Below are 21,443 nucleotides of genomic sequence, written 5' to 3' on the forward strand. Positions count from 1 at the left end.
ATGAGAATGTGTAGATAGCAATTGACTTAACATGCAATGCAAATTGGCAGGAGCTGGGTTGAGTGCCAGGTCAGCCGGAGGATTTGCTTCTATCCCCATAAATGCTGCCATTTTCCAAGGCTGATCTATATAAGACATGTTGCACGCCTGTCTCATAAAGCAGAGCAGCTTACTGCAGGTTTGTGTTGTTGTGAGATTATCACAGCATCAGCTGTCTGACATTCAAACAGCTGCTCTTTATTGCGTTAGCTATGTTTCCAGTGTAGTTCTAAATTGCTGCCATTTCCTCTTTAAGACTTTGGTAACTCTCTTTTACTCTTTACGCATCAATTGATTTTTTTGTCCACTTGGGGGCAACATTAGCATTTATTTGTATTTACAATCAGAGGAGATCTTATTCAAAATTCTTAAGTCTTAAATGCTTCATGCCAATGTTACAAATGTAAAGCAGCTACAAAGAGTTACACGCTGCACAATCAAGCTGTTACTTATTTATTTATGTAGCCAGTCCAGAAGATAATCCATCGACCCTCCAGCCACAAACCGATTTCTATGATTATCTGACTCCCGTGTGTTATTAGCCATGTGCTGTACACATGTGCAGGCTACACTCCAAAATGCAGTATATCCTCTGGAGAAGGAATCTGTTGCTAAGTGTTGGTGAGGAATATTTGAATTGCATAAATTATTCCCATATAGCCAAAATAAACTACACATCTTAATAAAATCACTTCCTAATGTTATAAAGCTATATAGATTAAAATTGTGCTGTAGAGGTGTATTTTTATATGGTAATGAGATCTTTAGATGTAGTCTGTTGAATATCAGGCTCTGCAGCCAAAAGCAGTGTTGACACACAGTGTGAGTGTGATTGTTCTGTGCTCTCAGTGGCACCATGTTGTGGTCAGAGCCAGCTTCAGTTTGTCACATCTATGGATGCCGTTTTTCATTTGATTTGTCTTTCGTTTGAGTAACATTTGATTGTTAAACGCAGCCTTCCTTTTATGCAGTGTTAAGAGGGAGTGAAGGATTGAATCTGGTACATTGCTGACTCAGGTTCAGAGTACTCAGACAAATGAAATGCAGCCATGTTCTCTTTGTAGTGCGGTGTTTGGTAGCTGACCACGTCATGTCAAATTGAATTTTTGTTTTTCCACAGAGAGTCAGCAGGCTGCTTTGTTTGGAGCCCATTAAATCGCCTGCATCAGTGTCACTCCTCATACTTGAAAGTGATGTGAAGACTAACAAATGGCAGCGATTCATGTCTGAGGTCAACCGGCAGCTGTTTAGTGTCCCTCCGGGGCTTTCTGTACCTGGAGTTTACGATGATGCAGCCTTGAGGTTGGATCCTGTCACGAAACATGGGATATATGTGATGCAACAGTCTGTTAGACTGACTGAAAACATTCTCAGCCCTCAGCAACCTGTAGCCCCACTACCCCTCTGAGGAAACATGCAGAGCGTGTTCAGAGTGAAGCAGGGTGTCTGGTAGAAGGCTACATTTTATTTTGGTGCTGTGTCCTAAGCACCACAGCCACAGTAAATAAGAGCTTCTTAAGCATTCTGCAAACTATTATTATATATCAAACTATATATTACTATATATATATATATATATATATATATATATATATATAATGTCCTATATAGAGAGAGACAATAGAGACATGAATCAGTCCAGTAGATCGCCTCAGCTGGCAGCCACGACCCAGCTGCGATGTAATCCTTTGGGGCAACTCCGAAGTCTCGTTCTAAGAGAAGTCTGATTTTGAAATCTCGTGAGGTGTGTTGTAACAGTTGTTGCCTCATCTAGATTGTCGGTTAAATATTCTGCCTTGACTTTGGAAATAAATTCTTACTGGTAGTGTCCTTCTCTCCTCGCTCTAACTCTGACTCACGTTTCCATCATTGTCCTCCTGCAAGAACTTGCCTCTCGCAAGATGTCAGAGCGAGACTTCTCCTTGAGCGAGACTTGTGTTTCTGATTTTAAAAAAGGATCATTGTTTGGGTCTAGCTCTGTAGGAATCGTTTTCTGTAATGTTATTTTGTTGTCCTCTTACTGGACACCACTTTGACAGAGTTGCCCCAAAGGATTACACTGCAGCCATTGCAGCTGTGTTGCAGCTAAATAAGAATAATTTACATACATATATAGTTAATAGATGTATAGATATCTTAGTGAAGCTCATTGACTATATAAAATATGGCTGGAGCTTCCATTGATTTAAAAAAGAAGTCCGATTATATGTAAGCTTATGAGAAACTGACCCTACTTCTTACTTTAAACAGTGTCCTAATGAGTTTATGGTCAATCGCTAGTTTCAAGTCCTCTTACATACAGCATCATGTTCAGTCATTGTAAATCATAGTCCCATTTAGAGTTAAACAGATGATGAAGCAGGGTGTGCTTTCTGACGTGGTTACTTGTGATTGACAAGTCACCACCATGCCTTACTACCATCAGGATATCCTCCGCAGCTCCACCCTCACGTTCAAAAATGGTCACTTCTGGTTCAACAATGTCAAACTTGAGGCTTCAAAATGGTTGACCAAAAACCAATGGGTGATGCCTGAAGGTGGGTTTAGTGTGTTAGCATGCTAACAATTGCTAATTTGCACTAAACACAAATTACATTCCCATCACTAAAGATGCTGATGGGTATGTCATGAGTAAAAACAAGGTAAATTTGGTGCACTTCAGACAAAAGTGTCCTCTGTTGCACCTGTAATGGTGGAGTCCACTTCTGCATCACTTTTCTGCTGCTGCTAGGTTTCTCTATATCTCTATCTAACTATATTTTGAGCTAAAGTAACTGTATTCTGAACAGCTTCCGGTTGACCTCTGAATTCAGAATGAGTTGAATTTAAATACACTTACTTCTCACACTGAAAACTTTCAATAAGAAGCCTTTTGTCATCTTTAATGTGACAGGAGAACAGTTCAGGTCAGGAGCACATCAATAGATATCTTGACTGTGGTGACAGTCATTAGCAGGAAAATTGAATTGTCCCTCTGGTTCTTGTCCTTCTAGAAAGTCCATTCCCAGAAGTCAGCTTTTTTGCCCCTCCTTTTGAGTATTTTTGGGAGTTTGACTGAGTCATTAGGTAGCCGGGCTACAGCCTTTCACAAGACTCTCACTGTCCTGGAGGCCACAGACTGGGGATAACTCAATTTGGCTTCTCTCACCAACTCTGTCTGTCTCTATGACTCTTGTCTTTTTCTTTCTGCTGTGCCAACGCAGAAATGTAAAATGAAGTCAAGCTGAAAAAATCTATTGTCTGTCCTGTCTTGGTAGTCAGAGATACTTTTCTTGTCTTTGTTTTTTTCCATTTTTATAGGAAAGATGTCAAATGAAAGAGCTGGAGCCTGCATCTGCAGCTCAATCACATGACTTTCATGAGTCCAAGGCCTGAAACCAAGAGAACATTTTTACTTTCACTTTCCAAAATGAATATATTAATGTCAGAAAGACCTTTTGTTCATCTGAGCTCTGAGTCAGGGAGTCAGTTACTGAGGACAAACTTGACCTTATTCTGTATGTTGTTGTGGAATGTACCATCTAACGTCAGGGTGTGTTTTTTGCAGGCGGAGTTCTCGGAGATCAACCTGGCTTCCTATGTGAACTCGGGGTGTATGGTGGACATGCAGGTCAACAAAGGTGGCACCAAAGTGGTCAGGTAAGACGCTCGAGGAGGGAAAAGGAGCTCGAGTCCTTTGACGCATTTGCCCACGCAATCTGTAATCTGCCTCAGTGAGCCTGCACAAAGACTCCTGTTCTTTGCTCTCAGTGGCACTGAGCATGACTGTGTATATATAACATTGCTTGCACTCAGAGAAATCAAGGCTGTAATGTGATTATGCCATGGGAAGACAAAACAAAGAGACTTCTTACCCTATTTCAACCTTGGTGGGAAATTTGTGTGACATTGTTATAAAAAGATGGATTCAAAAGGTTTCATCTTGTCACCATAATGTTATTCCTTATTGCATAATGCATGTTGTGCAGGAGTTTGATGTGTCAGCGCTCGGACAATACTGATAATTCCTGTCAGGCCATTGGTTGCATTTCCAGCTCGTGGCGCTTGTTGGAAACTAGTTAAGCTAGTCTCTGCACATGTATTTCTAATCACTGTGTAGAAATGAGATTACCTTTGAGTCATATAACCTTTCATTACAGCTGTTGTGGGCTGGCAATGCTGACAGCTACTCGCACCATATACATCAGCTTCATGCCTATAATCACAGCAAAAAATAAACAGAAAACACATGAGTCATTTTTATGCTATTCTTGGCTAGCTGCTGAGCACTTGGGTCATTTGGGTGCATCTGAAGTACAAAAAAAAGCTATTCATCGTGCAGTGGCAGAGGTGGCCTCTGGCCAATGAGCAGCTCCTGTAGCAGCAGCAGTTAGACAAGTGAAGCTGGGTATTTAAATAGACTGCTCTGTGATGTGAAGCCGGCACTCAAGGCGATCACTAATGATCAGCTGATCTTGGAGGTAAAGATGACTTCATGCTGCTGCTCAGCCGACATATGAATGCCATCAGTGCCTTAAACAAAAAGTGGGTATGATCTATATTTTTATATTGTATTATAACTGACTCTGCAGTTCTACTCAGATGAACAAAATGTTTGGCTTCTTTTAGCCCATTGTTTTGGTTTTTGTATCCAAAACTTTGCTCCCATCCCTCTAATCAGCATCATTTACAGCCTCAGCAGGCAGCTGTTAACAGCAAAAACACTTTAAAACCTGACTGCACACTTTCTGCCCAGCACCAAAGCAAAGACAAACAAAGTTAGCGACTCACTGGTGAACATAGTGGAACGTTTAAAGCTAGATTTTTACCCTCAGGAGTTGATGGAGACTAAAACAGAGCTAAAGGAAAGCAAACACTGCAGTTAGATCAGGTGGACAGAAACATGACTCTGAATAAATGCTAACATTAACTTTAGCATGCTCCATATATGCTGGACGTGTGAAAAAGCAACTGCGAACAAATTTGCATTATCAACTTAGAAGGTGATAATATGTCAGTGTTGTGTTTACAGCTGTAAAATCTGGTCAATTTTTCGGAGTAAAACATCCTGTGCAGACTCGGGATCCACAGAGCAACAAAGTCAGAAATAACAACAGTAGAAACCCAGTCAGAACCCCCTATAATGTTAAAGGGGCACAATGTAGTTTTGGAGAAGAAAATCAAACTCAGAACTTTACAGTATTAATGAGGTGATAATGCAAACCATAAGTGAATAAACAAGCTGTTCTCAGAGGACAATAAGGTCCCAGAACACTGTTTGAAGCTAGAAAGGTGGCAGGGTCCGCCACATATAAACAAAGTAAAACAGTATGAATTGTGTTGTCCTTTAAGGTCAGTTTGTTTATTTAGTATCAGTCAGTGAAGATCTTTCTCTTCTGATTAAAAATTCTTCCCCAAAGCTTCATAGTGGACCTTCAACCCACAGCCAATTTTTCAGCTGTCTTTATCCCTTTATCTGGTTGCTTTATTTGCCTCCAGCATCCTCTCACCTTGACACCCAACATTGCATCAACTGTAACTGCTTAAAACAATCATCATAAACAACAAATCTACAAACCCTCAACTGTCCTCTGCTTCTTATTCTCCAGGCCTCTGAGTTCCTGCATCCTCATTGGTCCATTACATCAGCTAACCAAGCGCATGCCATCCAGCGTCAGGCCACCAGTGCTCACTCTAGCCCTCTCGGGGAATAATCAGCTAATCTGTGTTTTGGACTCGACTCGACTTTTGCAAAATAACTTTCTTATCTTAACTTTCTTGAAAGTAGCATTTGTAATGGAAATGGCCTCAGCGCACAGTGGAGTGTTAAATCAAGCAGGGATAATCACAGTAACAAGGCTGATGTTACAATGCGACCTGTTGTCAGGTTGGACACGGAGGTTATTGTGTGGGTTGAATATGTTTAGGTGATATTGTTGTAATGACAGAGCAGCAAAATTGGCAGCAGATGGTCTGGCTGCTGCTGCGTTCACACAACACTGACATTCACTGCCAAATTGCTGTGGTTTGGCTTGTCGTTTATGACTCTGAACTACACTACAAATAGTATAATGCCTGTTTCTGGCTGGCGGTCTGATTAGTTGATGACTAATAAAGTACGGTGGTTTGAAACACGATCCTGTAACTGCAAAGTTCAAACCCACAGAGGTTGATATCTTTCGCTGAGGAAGACACTGAAAGTTTGTCTGGATCAAACATCAGCCAAAAACCTCCAGAGTGTAAACTGATTATAATCTGTTTTCATCAAAGATTACTGTCAATGAAAGCTAAATATTTCTTTGATCGCAATGCGTTTCATTCTCAGCCAGAGGAATGGATGTTGAGATGCATCCACAGATGCACAGGACAGATGAAACAAGTTTCCCAAACACAGAAAAAAATGCACTCTGATGTCAGAACAGCCAGCGGGTGATCTGTCACTGTTATTCAAGAAGCAAGCTATAGTTAGCCGTGGCAAGTCCAGAACTAACCCAACTCAAAAAAGAAAATAGTACGACAGGTCTGGTAGTTCCACAGGTCTGGCTTGGACCTAAACACTCCAGCCGGTTCCTCTCCACAAAACACTCTGCAAATGTCTTATGTTTTGTTTGGATAGAGAGCCCCCTAGCGGAAAAACTACACACTGTACATTTAAGAGAGGTAATATTGACTTAATATACTTTAATAAGTGTAAAGTTATTGTCATTAATGAAAAATCAAGTGGCTGCGATTTGATGTTGATGAGTGAGCTACTGTAACGTTAGCAGCTAACATTAACGTCAAGCTGGCAACCTTTTTACCTCAGAGCACGGCTAACGTTGGCTAGCTAGCTCGCACATTGGTTAGTCAATGTTACAATAGTAAAGTTAATCAGGTTGCAGGCAGAAACAGCTGTAATTAAGCACTATGAAGTGAAGCGTATCCAAAATTAGTTTTATTTCGTCCTTATCATCTCCATAACAACCACAAAGTGTTTGTGTGAAGCATTATTGTCCCACACAAAAGAAAGCTTGAGGCAGTGTCCACAGAGGTATTGAGTTTTATTTTTCATTCTAGTATCGTATCCTGTTTAAAATCCTGTTATAGTGACAACATTAAGGCATACTATCATGTTTACACTTGTACTCATACTGTAGATGTAAAGCAGGCTCCTGCTTTTCCATGTGTCCTCTGGTTGTTGTGCTCACAGCGCTCTGACCTTTGACCTCTGCCCTCCATCCACAGCCGTGCTCTGCTGTTCACACCTCTCCTCTGCTGGCTCCATGCAGCAGCACACTTTCTCACAGTTCTGTGGTTTCAGGGTTGTTTGCGCAGTGACGTTTCTCTCACTTGTGTCATGTTTGCTATGCAAAAATATCCATCTGGTGTATGGTTCAATGTATTCAATGGACTGGAGACAATCAATGTTACACGATAAGCTCGCTACAGTAAGGAAACAGGTCATATAAATTGTGTGTGAATCAGGTTCTTGTTTCGCTGTTGCCACTGATGAATGTAGAGAAATAGCGATGAGGTCATGAAAAAGTTTGATTTCAAACTGTGTGCTGGTTTTAGCAGTAGGTGTGAATTTAATGACACCAGGGGCCGGATGTCTCAATGACGCACAACAAACACGCATATACTATTTCCTCAAGAAAACCTGCTATTCAGAAAGTCATAATATGCGTAAACATGTCTCCCTAGAGGGAGCACCGTCTGAAGAGACTGAACGAAAGGGTATGCAGGTTGCAAGTCTACACCTCAACAACATTTTATCAGACTGTTACTAAGCATGAAAGCTAGCAGTTTAAAGTGTATTGGTAATGTGTGAGCGCCCTCTAATGGACAGGACGTAGACGTTAGTTATGCATAAGCCTATACAGTTTATAGGTACATAGTAAATATTGATTATAGGTTAAATTTAAGCTTTAAAGGGGCTCCGTGATCTTCTGTGTTGAACTGGAAGCCAATCTTTTTTTTACCTTAGCGACTTAATTTCTAAGCTAACGTTAGCTACTGTTGATCTCTGTTGGAGGAGTGGAGAGAGGCACAGAGACGAGGCATAAAGTCACATCATTTTGAGTGTTGCGGGAAAAGCGGAGTCCTTCACAAAGAAATCCACAATCCAGCAAACACTAAACAACTTAAACAAATCGTCCACAGGCTTGAGAGAGACGGAGAAGGTCTCATTTTTCACGTCACGTTACAATCCGCTCACATATGGCTGATAAAAAAGTGATTAATACATGTCAATCGCTACAAATTGTTACATAGAGCCCCTTTAAAAATGACAGAGAAAGACTGACAGGACTAATGCAAGCAGTTTCACAATGAGAACATTGAGTATGCAGTATGTGTATATGTCGGTCTTAGGGATCATCATTTTTGCCTCATTGTTTGGTTGATGGACCATCATACTTTTGCTTTCATGACAAATTTGTCTCGACGAGCAACAAATGGCCTGAATGCCGGTTTCTGCTTCCAGGCCATAAAAAGTAGAGCTTACATGCAATTCTGCTCCCACGATGTGCGACGTGCAACGTGGCACGCACTGCCCGGCCTACAGTACAGCACAGTGACACGCCACAAGGTACAGTAGTTATGGCGTGTCGTTCCCTGCCTGCACTGCTGTAGTCAGCCCTTTGGCTTCTCCGCTCTCCGCTGCCAAAACCTCCAGCGAGCTGCTCGGCTCCAAGTGGGAACGCTGGTCTGGCTGAAAGACGGATCGCAGCAGCCAAAGAATGATAAGCCACAGAGGGACGTTTCTCTCCTCCACCGTCCTTACAGAGCTAATAAAACCCCTTGATTAATTGGTGGTAATTAACGTCGGGGAGTGTGTGTGTGTGTGTGTTAACCGTTGGTGATTGAGGAGTTTATTGCGCTTGTTTTACTGTTGCACTCACTGGAAGCAGTTTTGGGTGGCAGCGTCAGCTAGATGGCTAAAATGTGGATGTAAAAGTAAATGTGGGGTTTTACACTGTTGGGAGTTCAGTACAATAAACTTCAGAATACAATGAAAACACATTTATTGCTCTTTGAGGGTCTAATTAACACGAGCAGCTCACATTATGTTACCCATGAGGACGCTGATACGTTTACTTCCGCTGAATTTCAAAGAAACAAACTTCATTCACTCCAAGGAAGTTTTTTTGTTTCTTAATACACGTCAGAGTTTGCATTATTATGCTACATTATGCTAGAACACATCCAATAGCCCTCTGTTTCTTATTCTAGTATATAACATCATTTTTGGTGAAGTTTCGTGATCCGCAAAACATTTCTGGAGCTTCACGGCTAAAACAGCGTTGCAGCACTCTCCTGAACAACTGAAGTAGATGGGGACTCCTTTCAAAACATAAAAACATAAAGCCCTGAGGTCCCAATTAAATTGTAAAGACGTTATTTACACCTTAGACAATCTTGAGACTTTATTAGGTTACAGTTTTAAAGGATGTGAATAAAGTGTTTTCAAATAGATTTGGCTGTCACTTTTTCCAATAATCAAGATCGAAAGGCATTTGAAATGACACACAATTAACATCAACGTGAGCTTAATTTATCAATAGATCGATATGGCTGTAGGTCAAGCTGATAGTAACGTTTCAGAGCACCATCTGCCCGCCGGATCACAAGGCAAACCGCAACAAAACGGCCTAATGCTCTTATAGACTGTGCATTTCAAACAGCTCGAGGATGAACTTTTCACCCCACGTTCTAACGAATGTTCGGACGTCTGATAAAAAAGTGACAGCAGTCAGTTTAGCTTATGTTCACTGAAGACCGCCGCAGCAGGACGTCCTTTATTAACCAGCACCAGGAGTCAAATTTGGCAAAGACAACCAGAGGTAATAGAATCACATTCATCTCTTATTAGTGTTAATGTTACTGCGCACAGTTTTCACTCTCACCTGTCACCACTGCAATTCAGTTATTTCTGTGAATATCTGACGAATATTTGACATTAGCTGACTGGATTTGAGAAAGTTCAACAATACGCAGAATTACATGCTCGGATGGGCGTTTTCTGCCGTGTGTGGCTCCCGACCTTCCCATGGCCCGACAGCCTTGTCACATTCCTCGCCATTGTCGGCCCCACAGATGGAGGGAGGGAGGCAGCGGGATTACATTAGCAGATCCTTGTCTGATTTCTTTTTTTTCCCCCCTCCCCTTCGATTTAATTTCTGTCCTGAAAGCTACCGGTCTCAACCAGACAGGGCCACCCCTCCTTCAAATCCCCTCCTCTCCTCCTTTGGTTACCTCAGGTGACGATTTACTGCCGAGACCACACAGAGACGAATCACACACACACAGACACACACACAAGAACAAGTCTTAAGCCCCTCTTCACTTGACCCCTGTGAAAACCCATTTTAATCAGTGAAGGGACTGTCTGCTTGGAGCGGCCTCAACACCTAATACCTCAGACAGGTTCATCTTGTTACCGAGCAAATAAATCCCGCTCACAGACACGCTGAGTTCAGACATGGCTTTAAGAGGCCTGAGGGTGGTTTCCTTTAGGAGCGCGGTGACTGTAATGAAAGCATACAGCAACTGTGAGGCCCACTCCACCGTCGCTGCTTTTGTAATATAGCCATGAATACAAATGGCCCCGCTAATTCACTCAAACTCCTAACAACACTCATTTCCCCTCCTGCCAGAGGTCATTTGGTGCTCTATCGCTCTTGCAGCTCCTTTCCTCATTACATCTGCCTCCCATGGGACTCTTCCCAAAATCCTCAACAAAATCACTATTAAACAACTAAACATTCTCTAATTTGTTTTGCTTGTAGACGTGCTGAAGTTACACCCTCTCCTGTTTGGACTTCAGAGGTGTAATTCAAATGAATCTAATCTAGTCTTTGTTGTTTTAGTTGCTGGCGTGCGCCTTTTGTTTTCTACGTGACCTTCGCCGCGTTCACTTTGCTGTGGAGATGAGTCCCGGAGCGCGATAGAACTTGGGGCCGATCCAGAGCTTTGGCAGCCCTGACCGGGCCACCGCCCAGGGTCTGAGCCACTGCCAGGTCGCTCTGGTGCCACCGGGCCCGGAGCCACAGCCGCAACCACAGGGAGTCCTCCATTCAGGCCAGGGGACCACAGCTTGAAGCTGCAGGGAGTCAGCGTACGCAGGGAGAATGGAGGGTTCTCCAGGGTTCTTTGGGCACTGTCCGTACAGTTCTAGATAAAAAACTTAATCTTAAAATCGTCTGATTTGTTTGAGTAAAACTTCATAAATTTCATAGCTGGACTCAAACATTTCAATTTGTTTCCTACGGTCAGCCAACTGAATCTCAATCGACCAATTAAAATAAACAAAAATGTTGGTTTTCACACAATTTGACGAGGCGGACAGAGGCGGGGGTGGAAAACCCCTCTCCAGTCGTTTCTGATTGATGATGTTTATCATTTGATAAAAGCGTACAGAGTTTTCATTAGCAGAGCGCCAGTGTGAGTATCACAGTAAACCCCAGAGCTAATATCTTTGTTTAAAGTATGACGGGGCTTCACATTTTGATACATAAAATAAAGAGCGCTCCGCTTAACTGCTGCCAACAGGCAATGCCTCTCAGCTGTAAACGATCAAGTTAATTGCTTTGGATTAGCAACAGCTATTATACTCTTTAAGTTTCACAGGTCAAGTTTCTAATTCATTAATACAGCACGTTTGTTGGCCTAGAAGACAAAGGGAGGTTGCGACAGAGAGGAAAGTGAGAGCTGAAGATAAAAGTAGACTCACTGAGGTCCAGTCCCCAAGGTAGTTTACTGATGTCATGCTATAGACCATTGAAGTTCAAGTGCGTGAAACTCTTAAATAATAACTCATTAAAATAGTTTTTGGTAATATTGCCTACTTTAGAGAGCTAGATGATAAGTTTGATACCCCGTTCATGCACTTGTGTTGATCTAGAGCCAGCAGTTGAACGAGTTGAAAATGTGACGGAGCCAAACGGAAAGACAGTGCACGTAATTGCTAAAGCGTGTGTGAGCTGACCAATCAGAGCAGACTGGGTATTCGGGAGGCCTTAAAGAGACAGGAGCTAAAACAGAGCGTTTCAGAAAGAGGGGGATAAAGTGCTGCAGCACTGGACAGTATGAGGAAACTGATGTGTTTTTTGAGCATTAAAGCAACTGAAAATAAAATTATGCAACATGAAAATGAGCAACATATATCTGCTTTAAATGACATGATGTGAACGTGGCATTATTCTGTGCAGCACACTCTGTGAAGTTAGTGCACCTGGCTTCTGTTCGCCAAAAAAAATGGTGGGAAAGTTGGGAACTTCCCCTGAAACCATGAGTTTACATGACTATACATTAAGATGTTAATTTGTGAGCATTAGAAGTGTTACTGGGCTATTTTTTTGAGGTTTTGAGAGAGCTAGGCTACCTGTTTCCCCTTGCTTCCAGTCTGTATGCTAAGCTAGCAACTCACCTCCCAGCTACAGCTCCTTTCTTGACTCTCAGGAATGAGACTGGCAGCAAGCTTCTCATACCTCAAAGAGAGAAATAAGCATATTTAGCAAAATCTGGAACTTTTCTTTTTTTATACCATCTGTTTTGTTAAGTCTACACAACAATCATGTAGCACTATGGAGAGTTTTCTTTTCTATGGTGTCTCATTCGTAACAGGAAAGCAGATTTTTCTCTCTAAGGTGCATTTCCCTCCGATGACGGAGAGCCTGTTCAGCACAATGCACCATTGTGAGCAAGTACCGCGCCGATCCTCGGTATGTACTGTTTGACATTTGTGGCATTCCCGCCGAGTTCTACCCCGATTATCCTTATCACTGAAAGACAGGCTGATGGGAGGAAGATAAGGCCCTCACCAGCCTTTGAGCCAGGCACAGGGCTGTTACGAAGACAAACGTTCCCCGCAATTCAGACATCCCTGTGGAGCCTATTAGAAGGTCAGAGATTCTGTATGATAAATAGATCTGGAGAACAAAATGGCAGCATATTGTCTTGGGTTTGAATAGTTTTCTGCTCTCGGAATGGTGATGAAAACATCTTGTTGGTGCTGTTGGACAATATGTTATATAATTGTCAGGCTACCCAACAGATATAAAGGTTGGTGATGTTTGTTATGTTTATTATTGGTGCTTTGAGCATTTACTTGCTTCACTATCACTCTTCATTACTGGCAACACATTTTTTTTTACCATAAGCCACAAGCTACAAACACAACACTGAAATGTGATCACTTTATACAGCTGATATCTGAGCTTGTGTTTTTGGTCACCTTATAAGTTTAATCATCATGTCACAACTAGGATTAAACTACAAAATGATAGTCGTATTCCCTTTAAGCTACTTATATAAACTCTGTCATCTGGTGGTACGGCAGCAGATACTTCTGTATCTTTTGTCAGATGGCAGCAGGGTGAACAGACTGGCTGGGGTGGGTTTTGTCTTTTAGTATACTCAGATATCTCACTTCACCAATATCACTGATGCTCGGTAGATGTGTACCAATGATGTTCTAGGCTCAGATTAAGTTTTCCCCTTTTAGCTCTGTTTTGGTCTCCTGAGGGAGGCATCTGGCTCTTTAGCGGCTAAATGCTCCACTGCGTTCACCAGCTAGTCGCTAACTTTGTCTATTAGTGCTGGGCAGGTACCATACAGTGGGTTTATCAGAGCTTTTTCACTGCAAACAAGTGGCTAATGCGCCAAGAAATTATGTCGGTGAGAGCTGTGAGACTTTAAAGGTGCAGTCCTTAAAAACAAAACAACAAACTGCTTAAACATGCTGTTGAGCTGAAGTATTACAATGTTTCGAAGGCTACAGTTCCTTCTACACATCCATGATTCATGATGTGTATAAAGCACAGCTGTCAATATTAATAGATTTTTTAAAACAAATCATGAAATGATATCAAATTTTAGGAGTAAAGTTTGTCAGTTGAAGCATATTTCATGTCTAGAAAAAAATGAATTTCAGCATCGAGTAAGGCGTACATGTGACTGTGCTGAGGCAGTTTGATTTATATGATGTTACCCTCTCCACGGGTTTATTCGACTCAACTTCAGTGATGACATTTTATATTTTCTCCAGCACTTCTGTACCTATCGTGCTCAATTTTCCATTCAAGTGTTGAGTGGGCTCATGATTCCACGTGGATCCATTCCCTCCTCATGTCCTAATCTATAACCCTGCCATCCCCCTATCAGTGCCTGTTATGAGCCTTTATTGCACCACTGATAACCCATTCAAAGGGCGCATTAGCATATCGTCCGTGAAGTGATGACTGTAGGGCCCGAGCGATTTGGATCGTAAAGCCTAGATGTGCCGCTTTAGTGTAATCCACGACCCGCAGGGAGCCCTGCTTCTGCACAATGAGTCCGAGTGAAGAGACGGAAAAACAAAGTTAATGGGTGACAAACCTCAGTAAAGCTCCGCTGCTATAGGGCACTGGCTCCATTAACCGTAGCCCGGTGAAAGCCATCCCGCTGAGCTGAATGTCTTCAGCATCTGGCCTTTGTGTGCTAATGAGGTAGCACAAAGGTAAAGTCTATCTGGTATTATGCAGGCATGCTGTCCGACAGTGGTAGTGGTAGTAAACAGATCATAACAGATAAAAACATGGGATAAAAGGTTGTCCGTACTAATGAACATCTGCATTGTGAATATATCATGTAAGTGTTATGAGGCTATGGATGCATTTAAGATCATCAATCCCTAAAAATGAATGAATCCATGTAATTTTGCATTCATTGGGAGTGAAGCTATTTCTAAACATGCTCGCCTGTGTTTGACCGACAGTAATCTGCTGAGCGTGACACCACAAGTGAGGGTTAGAGAGGTAACTGTTTTGCAGCTGTGTTAATGCCCTCATGTAACTTGCTTCTGGACTGAGTTGTCGATTAATCAATCCATTGCCAGAAAATGAATCTGCAAAAATGCATTGTGTAGATTTTAAGGTCATTTGATCGTGGGCAGCTGAGAGGTGACAGGACAACCCAGTGTCAAGCCAGTGTGTGAAATAGTGATGAAATGTGATCTGTCCATGAGTTTCCAGGGGACGTCACTGGAGAGGTTACTTCCGGTGCTCCACTGAGCTAGCGGAAGTAACAAAATATCATAATAACTGACGCTCTTTAGAAACTAAGCGGGCTGAGCCATTATAGTGTTAGTAGTATTCGCTTGACAAAGTCGTAAATCTAAATCATCATGAATTAATGATACGTCGTACCAATCACTCTAAGAACCAGGATTAGCGTCCTGTTACCATGGTAGATGCAGATACCGTGTTGTGACTGGAGGCGCAATAATTTGCACCCAAAATTTGCACGAGGTATCAGGGTGCTAGGTATATGGTAGATTGGAATCTTGTACATGGGCATGGATGGTCAGCACAAGGTGAAAACGGAATATGTGTGTCCTTGTACATGAATGAATCCTAGAGCATCAGGTCAAACTTTTTGATCCAAGTGGGGGCGAAACGTAGTCTTCCTGTGGCACGGAGTAGGTGTGCAGGTGTTACCCTTTTTTAATTCACAAGGAGAAGAGGGATTACATGCAGTAAACGTACCTGGCCTGACTTGAACCAGGGATGTTGTGATTATGTGGTTAGCGTCTTAAAACGCCAATCCACCAGAATGCCCAGGCAACAATCTTTATAATTGATAAATAGTTTAAGTCATTTTTAAGGCAAAATGCTCCAATTTCATGGGCCCCAGATTCTCAAATGTGAATACCTGCAGGTTTTCTTCATCTTCTATAATAGTAAATTAAAAAGACTATATGTCACCATGGGCTCTGGGAAGTTCAGAATTACTTAACTGAGAAAATAGTAGTAGATTAATTGATTAAATTAATTCTACGTTGCACTCCTCTATTCAACCCAGCTGTTCTGGATTGGAAGATGGATTGCTCCTCTCTGATGCAGCGCTACACTTTGTTTAAGGCTCATCAGACAGGTGCACTTTAAATCAATGTCTTGGCTCATGCAGTGTTTAATTCCCATTTACACTTTTAAGCAGCCTGTTGTCCTTCCTTAGCTTCGGGTGTTTGTTCGGATCAGCACGTTACACAAATCAGCTCATATTTACCACGAACTTGTGTTTCACATGAACTGTTGAATCTGGTTTTGGTTCTGGAGCCTCAATAAACAGCTTCATCCAGTATAAATAGCAGAGCCTTTGGTCTGCTGCCACTGCGGCTGAGTGCAGCAGCAGGGAGGAACAGCTGTAGTCGCTCTGTCGCCGAAGACCAGATCACTCCTCAGTCATCCTGCCAGTCCTGTCTTACATAAGCAGCACTTGAAGACCCAGAGCCTTTCTGAGGGCCTGTCTTTAATTTCACCCTCTGACCTGCAGCCATTAACCTCCTGTGTGTGTATGTGCATGTATGTGTATGTATTTTCATTGTGCATATGTGATGTGCGAGCACATGCGTCTGCAAGAAGACAGAAGTAATCTCTCAGGGGTTTTGTGAAGCTGCTGGTCACATGAATGGCAACTAGAGCGCACACCTCTGGTAAGGCCCAACAGTCACTTACAGATATCAGCCACCTAAATATGCCTTTTTTCATTAATTCCCTGAGAGAAGGAAAATATAAGAAAACTTTCTATCCCTTAAAGGTGAACTATGTAGTTTTGCGGGAGAAATTTTAATCAGAAGAGAAAGGTCTTCATTTTTTAATGCCGAAACAAACTCTTTTCATTTTCGTGACTCATTAACATGTATGTTGACATGATGTAAAAATGTTAAATGTATGAGTTCTGTTATGTCTAAATGAAATTACAACATGTAACACACTAACTTTTTAAATGTAAAAAGTACTCCATGTACTGGAAATGCGCATTTCTAACCTAGACTGTGTTATTTAGATACATTTTACAATTTAAGAAAAGAGCAACGTAGGAATCTGAAGCATAAAAGATGCAAGTAAAGGCAGCGTAATATATTTGAACATCTCTCTACATCACAGACACATAACTGATACATTTCCACTGCATGAGCTTTCCCCAGGGACGAGGAACCTTTGGAGGAACTTTGGAGGACTTAGGTCTCAGGGATGTTATTATACCCCTTAAAAAATCTGTGCTTGGAGGGGTAGTACTTTCCAAAAGTACAGGGACTTTGGGGGTGGGGCTTGCAGTGATCACCATTTCTGATTGGTAGAGTACTCACAGCGTTTTATTTATGCACCAGTTTTTAAACTCTGCAGCCAAGAGCCAGGTTGTTTTTTGCTCATTATGCCTCAACACGTCAACATGGAATTACAGAAGAAAGCATACAACAGATGGACTGGTGACCTTTTCATTCCTTGAAAAATACTTGCAAACTAAACGTTCTGGTAACTGTTAGTAGGAATGAGACTCATCAAAGCAATGGAAATCAAAGTCAGACTGTGTTAATAATAGACAACACTTGCTAACATGAAAGATTTGAAAAAGTGCAGTAAATAACAGGAATCTGAGACATGTTGCACATTGCCTGAATCAAATCTGGAAGCATTAATAGATAAAACATGGCTGCAGTCAAAGTGAATTTCCTTTGTTACTGTGAAATGTGGGCTGCTTGAAATGAGGCCTCCAGGTGCTTGATGGGTCGCTTGGCCCTGCTCCCAGAACAGTTTGTAAAGGAAGGATTAGGCTGTGTTAATTGGATAGATGGTCCAAAAAGATTAGGTGCACCGAGGAGCATTTCTTCACCCCTTCAGCCCGACACAGCCGCTGAATAATGGAGCCCTTGACTGTAAACACAAGGCCCAGATACAGTGTGTTAATGTGCTGACAGGGCTGAGGGCCCAGGAGGAGCCACCGGGTGGAGAGCGCAGTCAGGTTAGAGGTCATAAATGAAAGGATGATTCTTTTAGAAACGTTTTTCTGACATTTATCATCCAAATGTTCCTGTCAGCCTGAAAATAGCTTCATAAACAATGTTCAGAACATTTTGTTACATGTAAATTACCTCATCACCTGTCATAAACTCTACCCTCACACAAATGTCAGCTCTTCATGATGACTGACAGATGTTCGGATGGTTGACGGACCACTTGAGAGGGGCAGAAGGTGGGACTATGAGTACTTTAATTTCATAGAAGATCTTGTGATTTTAAAAGGTTTACAGATTTCAAGAAATTCGACCAAAGACTAAACTGGGAAAATGAGTGGCTAATCTTGGACAAGAACTCGCCACAACTCGATTGGCCTTGGTCTTGAAGTGACAGATTCCCCCACAAAGTCTACAGCCAACATTAGCAACATTAGCGTGCTAACATGCCCACAAAAAAAGGGTATCATGCTGATGTCTGTAGGTATTTATTTTCCCATGATCACCATTTAAGTTTAGCATGTTAGCAACAATTGCTGATTAGCTCTAAAAACCTTTTAGCTGATGGGATGTTGTAAAATTCTGACCTGGTAACGGTGCTAGGTGAAAAGTCAGGGGATTATCAGACTTTTTACAAGTCATCCTGAGGGGTCAAGAATGTCAGTGCCAGATTTCCCACCAATCCGTCCAATACTTCAGTCTGACCAAACCAATCTGGCCTACCGGACCTCGTCATTCCCAGATCCACGCTGCTAGCAAGGCTAAAAATGAATATTTAGTGCTATTGAATTCTTCCCTGTTTTTATTGTGCTCTTAAAACACCTTGATTTTTTTTCCCCTTGCAGATTAGTAGCCCAAACCATGCCCAACTCCACTATCTGTTGGTTTTCATTTCCATTTTCTGTCCTTCTCCAGGTCCTTCAAGCCAGACTTCGTCCTGATCCGCCAGCACGCCTACAGCATGGTCCCCGGTGAAGACTTCCGGAACCTTGTGATCGGCCTTCACTTCGGCGCCGTCGCGAGCATCAACTCTCTCTTCTCCATCTACAACTTCTGCAGCAAACCTTGGGTGGTAAGCATCTTTAACTGCTCTGTTTGCTCCACTTTAACCCACACAAAGGCGTCGTGAGTCCCTCCCTCGGCGGCTGATTTATTTGGGCTATTAAAGGGAGCTGTAACACCTGTCTCTGGAGTCGGCGGAGCGAGTGGCCTCCACCACCACAACCACCACACATTATTACTCACTCTGTACTCAGAGAAAACACGATACAACACTGCAGTGGAAAGAGTGTGAAGGCTCGGCTCTGCAGAGCTTCATAATTGTAGTCTTGTCAGCTGCTATAAGTTTAAAGGAGCAAAGTATGTTCAACAGAAGACGACACATATATTTCCATAATTTACTTTCTTCATGTTGCAGCTCATTCATCACACACTTACACCTCTGTTATCTGTTAGTACTGCAAAGCACAGGCCTAACATAAGCTTTCAGATAGCCACACATTTCTATTATTGTGATGCTCAGTGAAAACCAGATGGCACAGACTTGCTGTTTGCAAATCAATCTGTTCCAGTTGTTGGCAGTTTTTCTGTCATGTCCCCCTTTGGAAGCTGAAACCTTTTAAGGCAGGAATCAATTGATTGTTTTTTAGCAATATTGGGGAACCTAGAAACAAAAGTAGACATGTTGGATTTCATTGAACATCATTATCAGGAACATGAAGTACACGTTTTTATTTAGTTTCTGCTGTGTGACTGAAATCAAATTTTGCCCAAACCACACAAGTCTGTACACAAAAGACACAAAGCTCTCTGAATGTTTTGACCATTAAAGAGGTCATGTCATGCTAATTGTGAGGTTTATACTTTTATTTGGCGGTCCTAGTAGAATAAGTTTGAATACTTTCATTTTCAAATGAACATTGTTTGTCTTGAATGCTCCGTTTCAGCTACAGAGTGAGACATCTCGTCGGGCAGGATGTAGCCAGTCAGAGGCAGAGTATGGCAGGTCATGCCAAGCAAGGAAGTGTTAGCCATTTTGCTAACTGTGTTACCACACCGCAACGATGTCACTTTGGTAACTATGAAGGCAGGCGTGTTGTTCATTGTGACGGTCGTGCAGATTAGCAACCGTGTCTGCAGCAACGTTTATACTGAATCTCTACAAATCGATTTTCAATTTCGTAGCATCCTGAAATAAACTCAAATCAGTGGATGGAGGGTAGGGTTGGCTGACTGTCATCAAAGTCGGAGCCCCTGTACCATCGTAACATTGTGATTAAAAAAAAGGCCCCCCAGCAGAGCACACAAAGGCACACAGTCAGGCGAACCCAAGACGGTGGGATACATTGGTGGCAGCGGTGTTTCTTTGTCATCAGACATCAACCCTGCTGAAGAGTACAAAACCAAGAAGGTTATGTCTACCCAGGCTATGTCTAGAAAATGGTTGGAAACAGTACATTAGTACATTTCTTAATCAAGTTGATGAGGCTTAAACATCTCAATGGTCTGTGGTTATATATTCTGCATTGTTGGTTTGTATTAGTGATCTAATGTACTTATGATTCTGAACAGTAAATGTCAGAGAGCGTTTCTTCGTCGAGCTTCCACTCTACAATCACATGGGGGAAATAACTCCCATTATAAAAGGGGCAGAGAAGCATTTCTGCACCCAGTGTAGCAGAAAATTGCCCAGAATACTTTGCAGCTACAATGTCAAGCTAAGCTCGATGTTATGTTAACCCACAGCTGGATGCAACAAGTTCAACACGATTAACTTAAGTAGGTAAGGCATGTGAGAGGAAGTGGGTCCACCAGAAAGGAACATTACAACACCTCGACATTAAATAACTCCTGAAATGCAAAGCTCCTGCCGCTCTGAAAATAACTTTTTCCTTTTAGGGCAAAAGGTGTTCAGACTCCCACAGTCAGAGTCCGGTCTGACTGTACTGGGTCACATTTTAAAAGCATCTGAAAGGGCGAAGCATGCCAACTCAATCCCATACTGAATTCTAGGTTATTCGTCATGCAACTCATCCTCTGGTTTTGAACATAGGTGTAACTTCTCCTGTCCTCTGCTGCTTAAATAACGACGTCTGACCGTTACGCTTGTTTCTGCTTGCAGTTTTCTCAGATGATTAAACTCTACCACTCCCTCGGTCCTGAGAAGTTCCCCCTGAATGAACAAACTTTCTATGCCAACCACACGCAGATGGTGAGTGAAAACACACACACACACACAAAAAGCACAGACTTCTTGTGGCCAGTTTTTCATTAAATCTTTATTATAAAAATATAAAACACAGAAATTAAGTCAAACATTTCTATAACCCCTACAAGGAAACATCCCCCCCCACACACACTTCAGGAATCAGTGTTTTTACACACAGACTGTACACAGCTTCCTCGATTGGATATTTTTTTTTAAGGATCAAATTTGACCAAGTGTTTCTGTGTTAAGCAGAATATTTACACAAACATGAACCACAGAAATAGTGACACAGAAACGCCACGGCTGGATAAAGAGCCTCGTCATCACATAGAAAGACAGAAAGGAGATGTTTTATACACCGACGTGGGTTTGTTTGCTTTACACAAAGTGTTTTCCCTCAAAGGTAATTAATTATTAACTTTTCTTGTAAGGTCTTACAAGAAAAGGACTTCTAGTCGTGAC

The 21,443-nt window shown here is 42.1% G+C and overlaps 1 protein-coding gene across 1 annotated transcript in view; it reads left to right on the plus strand.

Moving 5' to 3' along the window:
• Positions 1 to 21,443, plus strand: part of syn3 (synapsin III) — a 114,096-nt gene that overhangs the window by 33,679 nt on the left and 58,974 nt on the right. Inside the window, exons 4-6 of the mRNA XM_073480784.1 lie at positions 3,587 to 3,678; positions 18,689 to 18,845; positions 20,895 to 20,984. Coding sequence (XP_073336885.1) covers positions 3,587 to 3,678; positions 18,689 to 18,845; positions 20,895 to 20,984 — 339 coding nt within the window. The remainder of the gene's footprint in view (positions 1 to 3,586; positions 3,679 to 18,688; positions 18,846 to 20,894; positions 20,985 to 21,443) is intronic.

The sequence above is a fragment of the Pagrus major genome, chromosome 14 (assembly GCF_040436345.1).
Source record: "Pagrus major chromosome 14, Pma_NU_1.0".
NCBI lineage: Eukaryota > Metazoa > Chordata > Actinopteri > Spariformes > Sparidae > Pagrus > Pagrus major.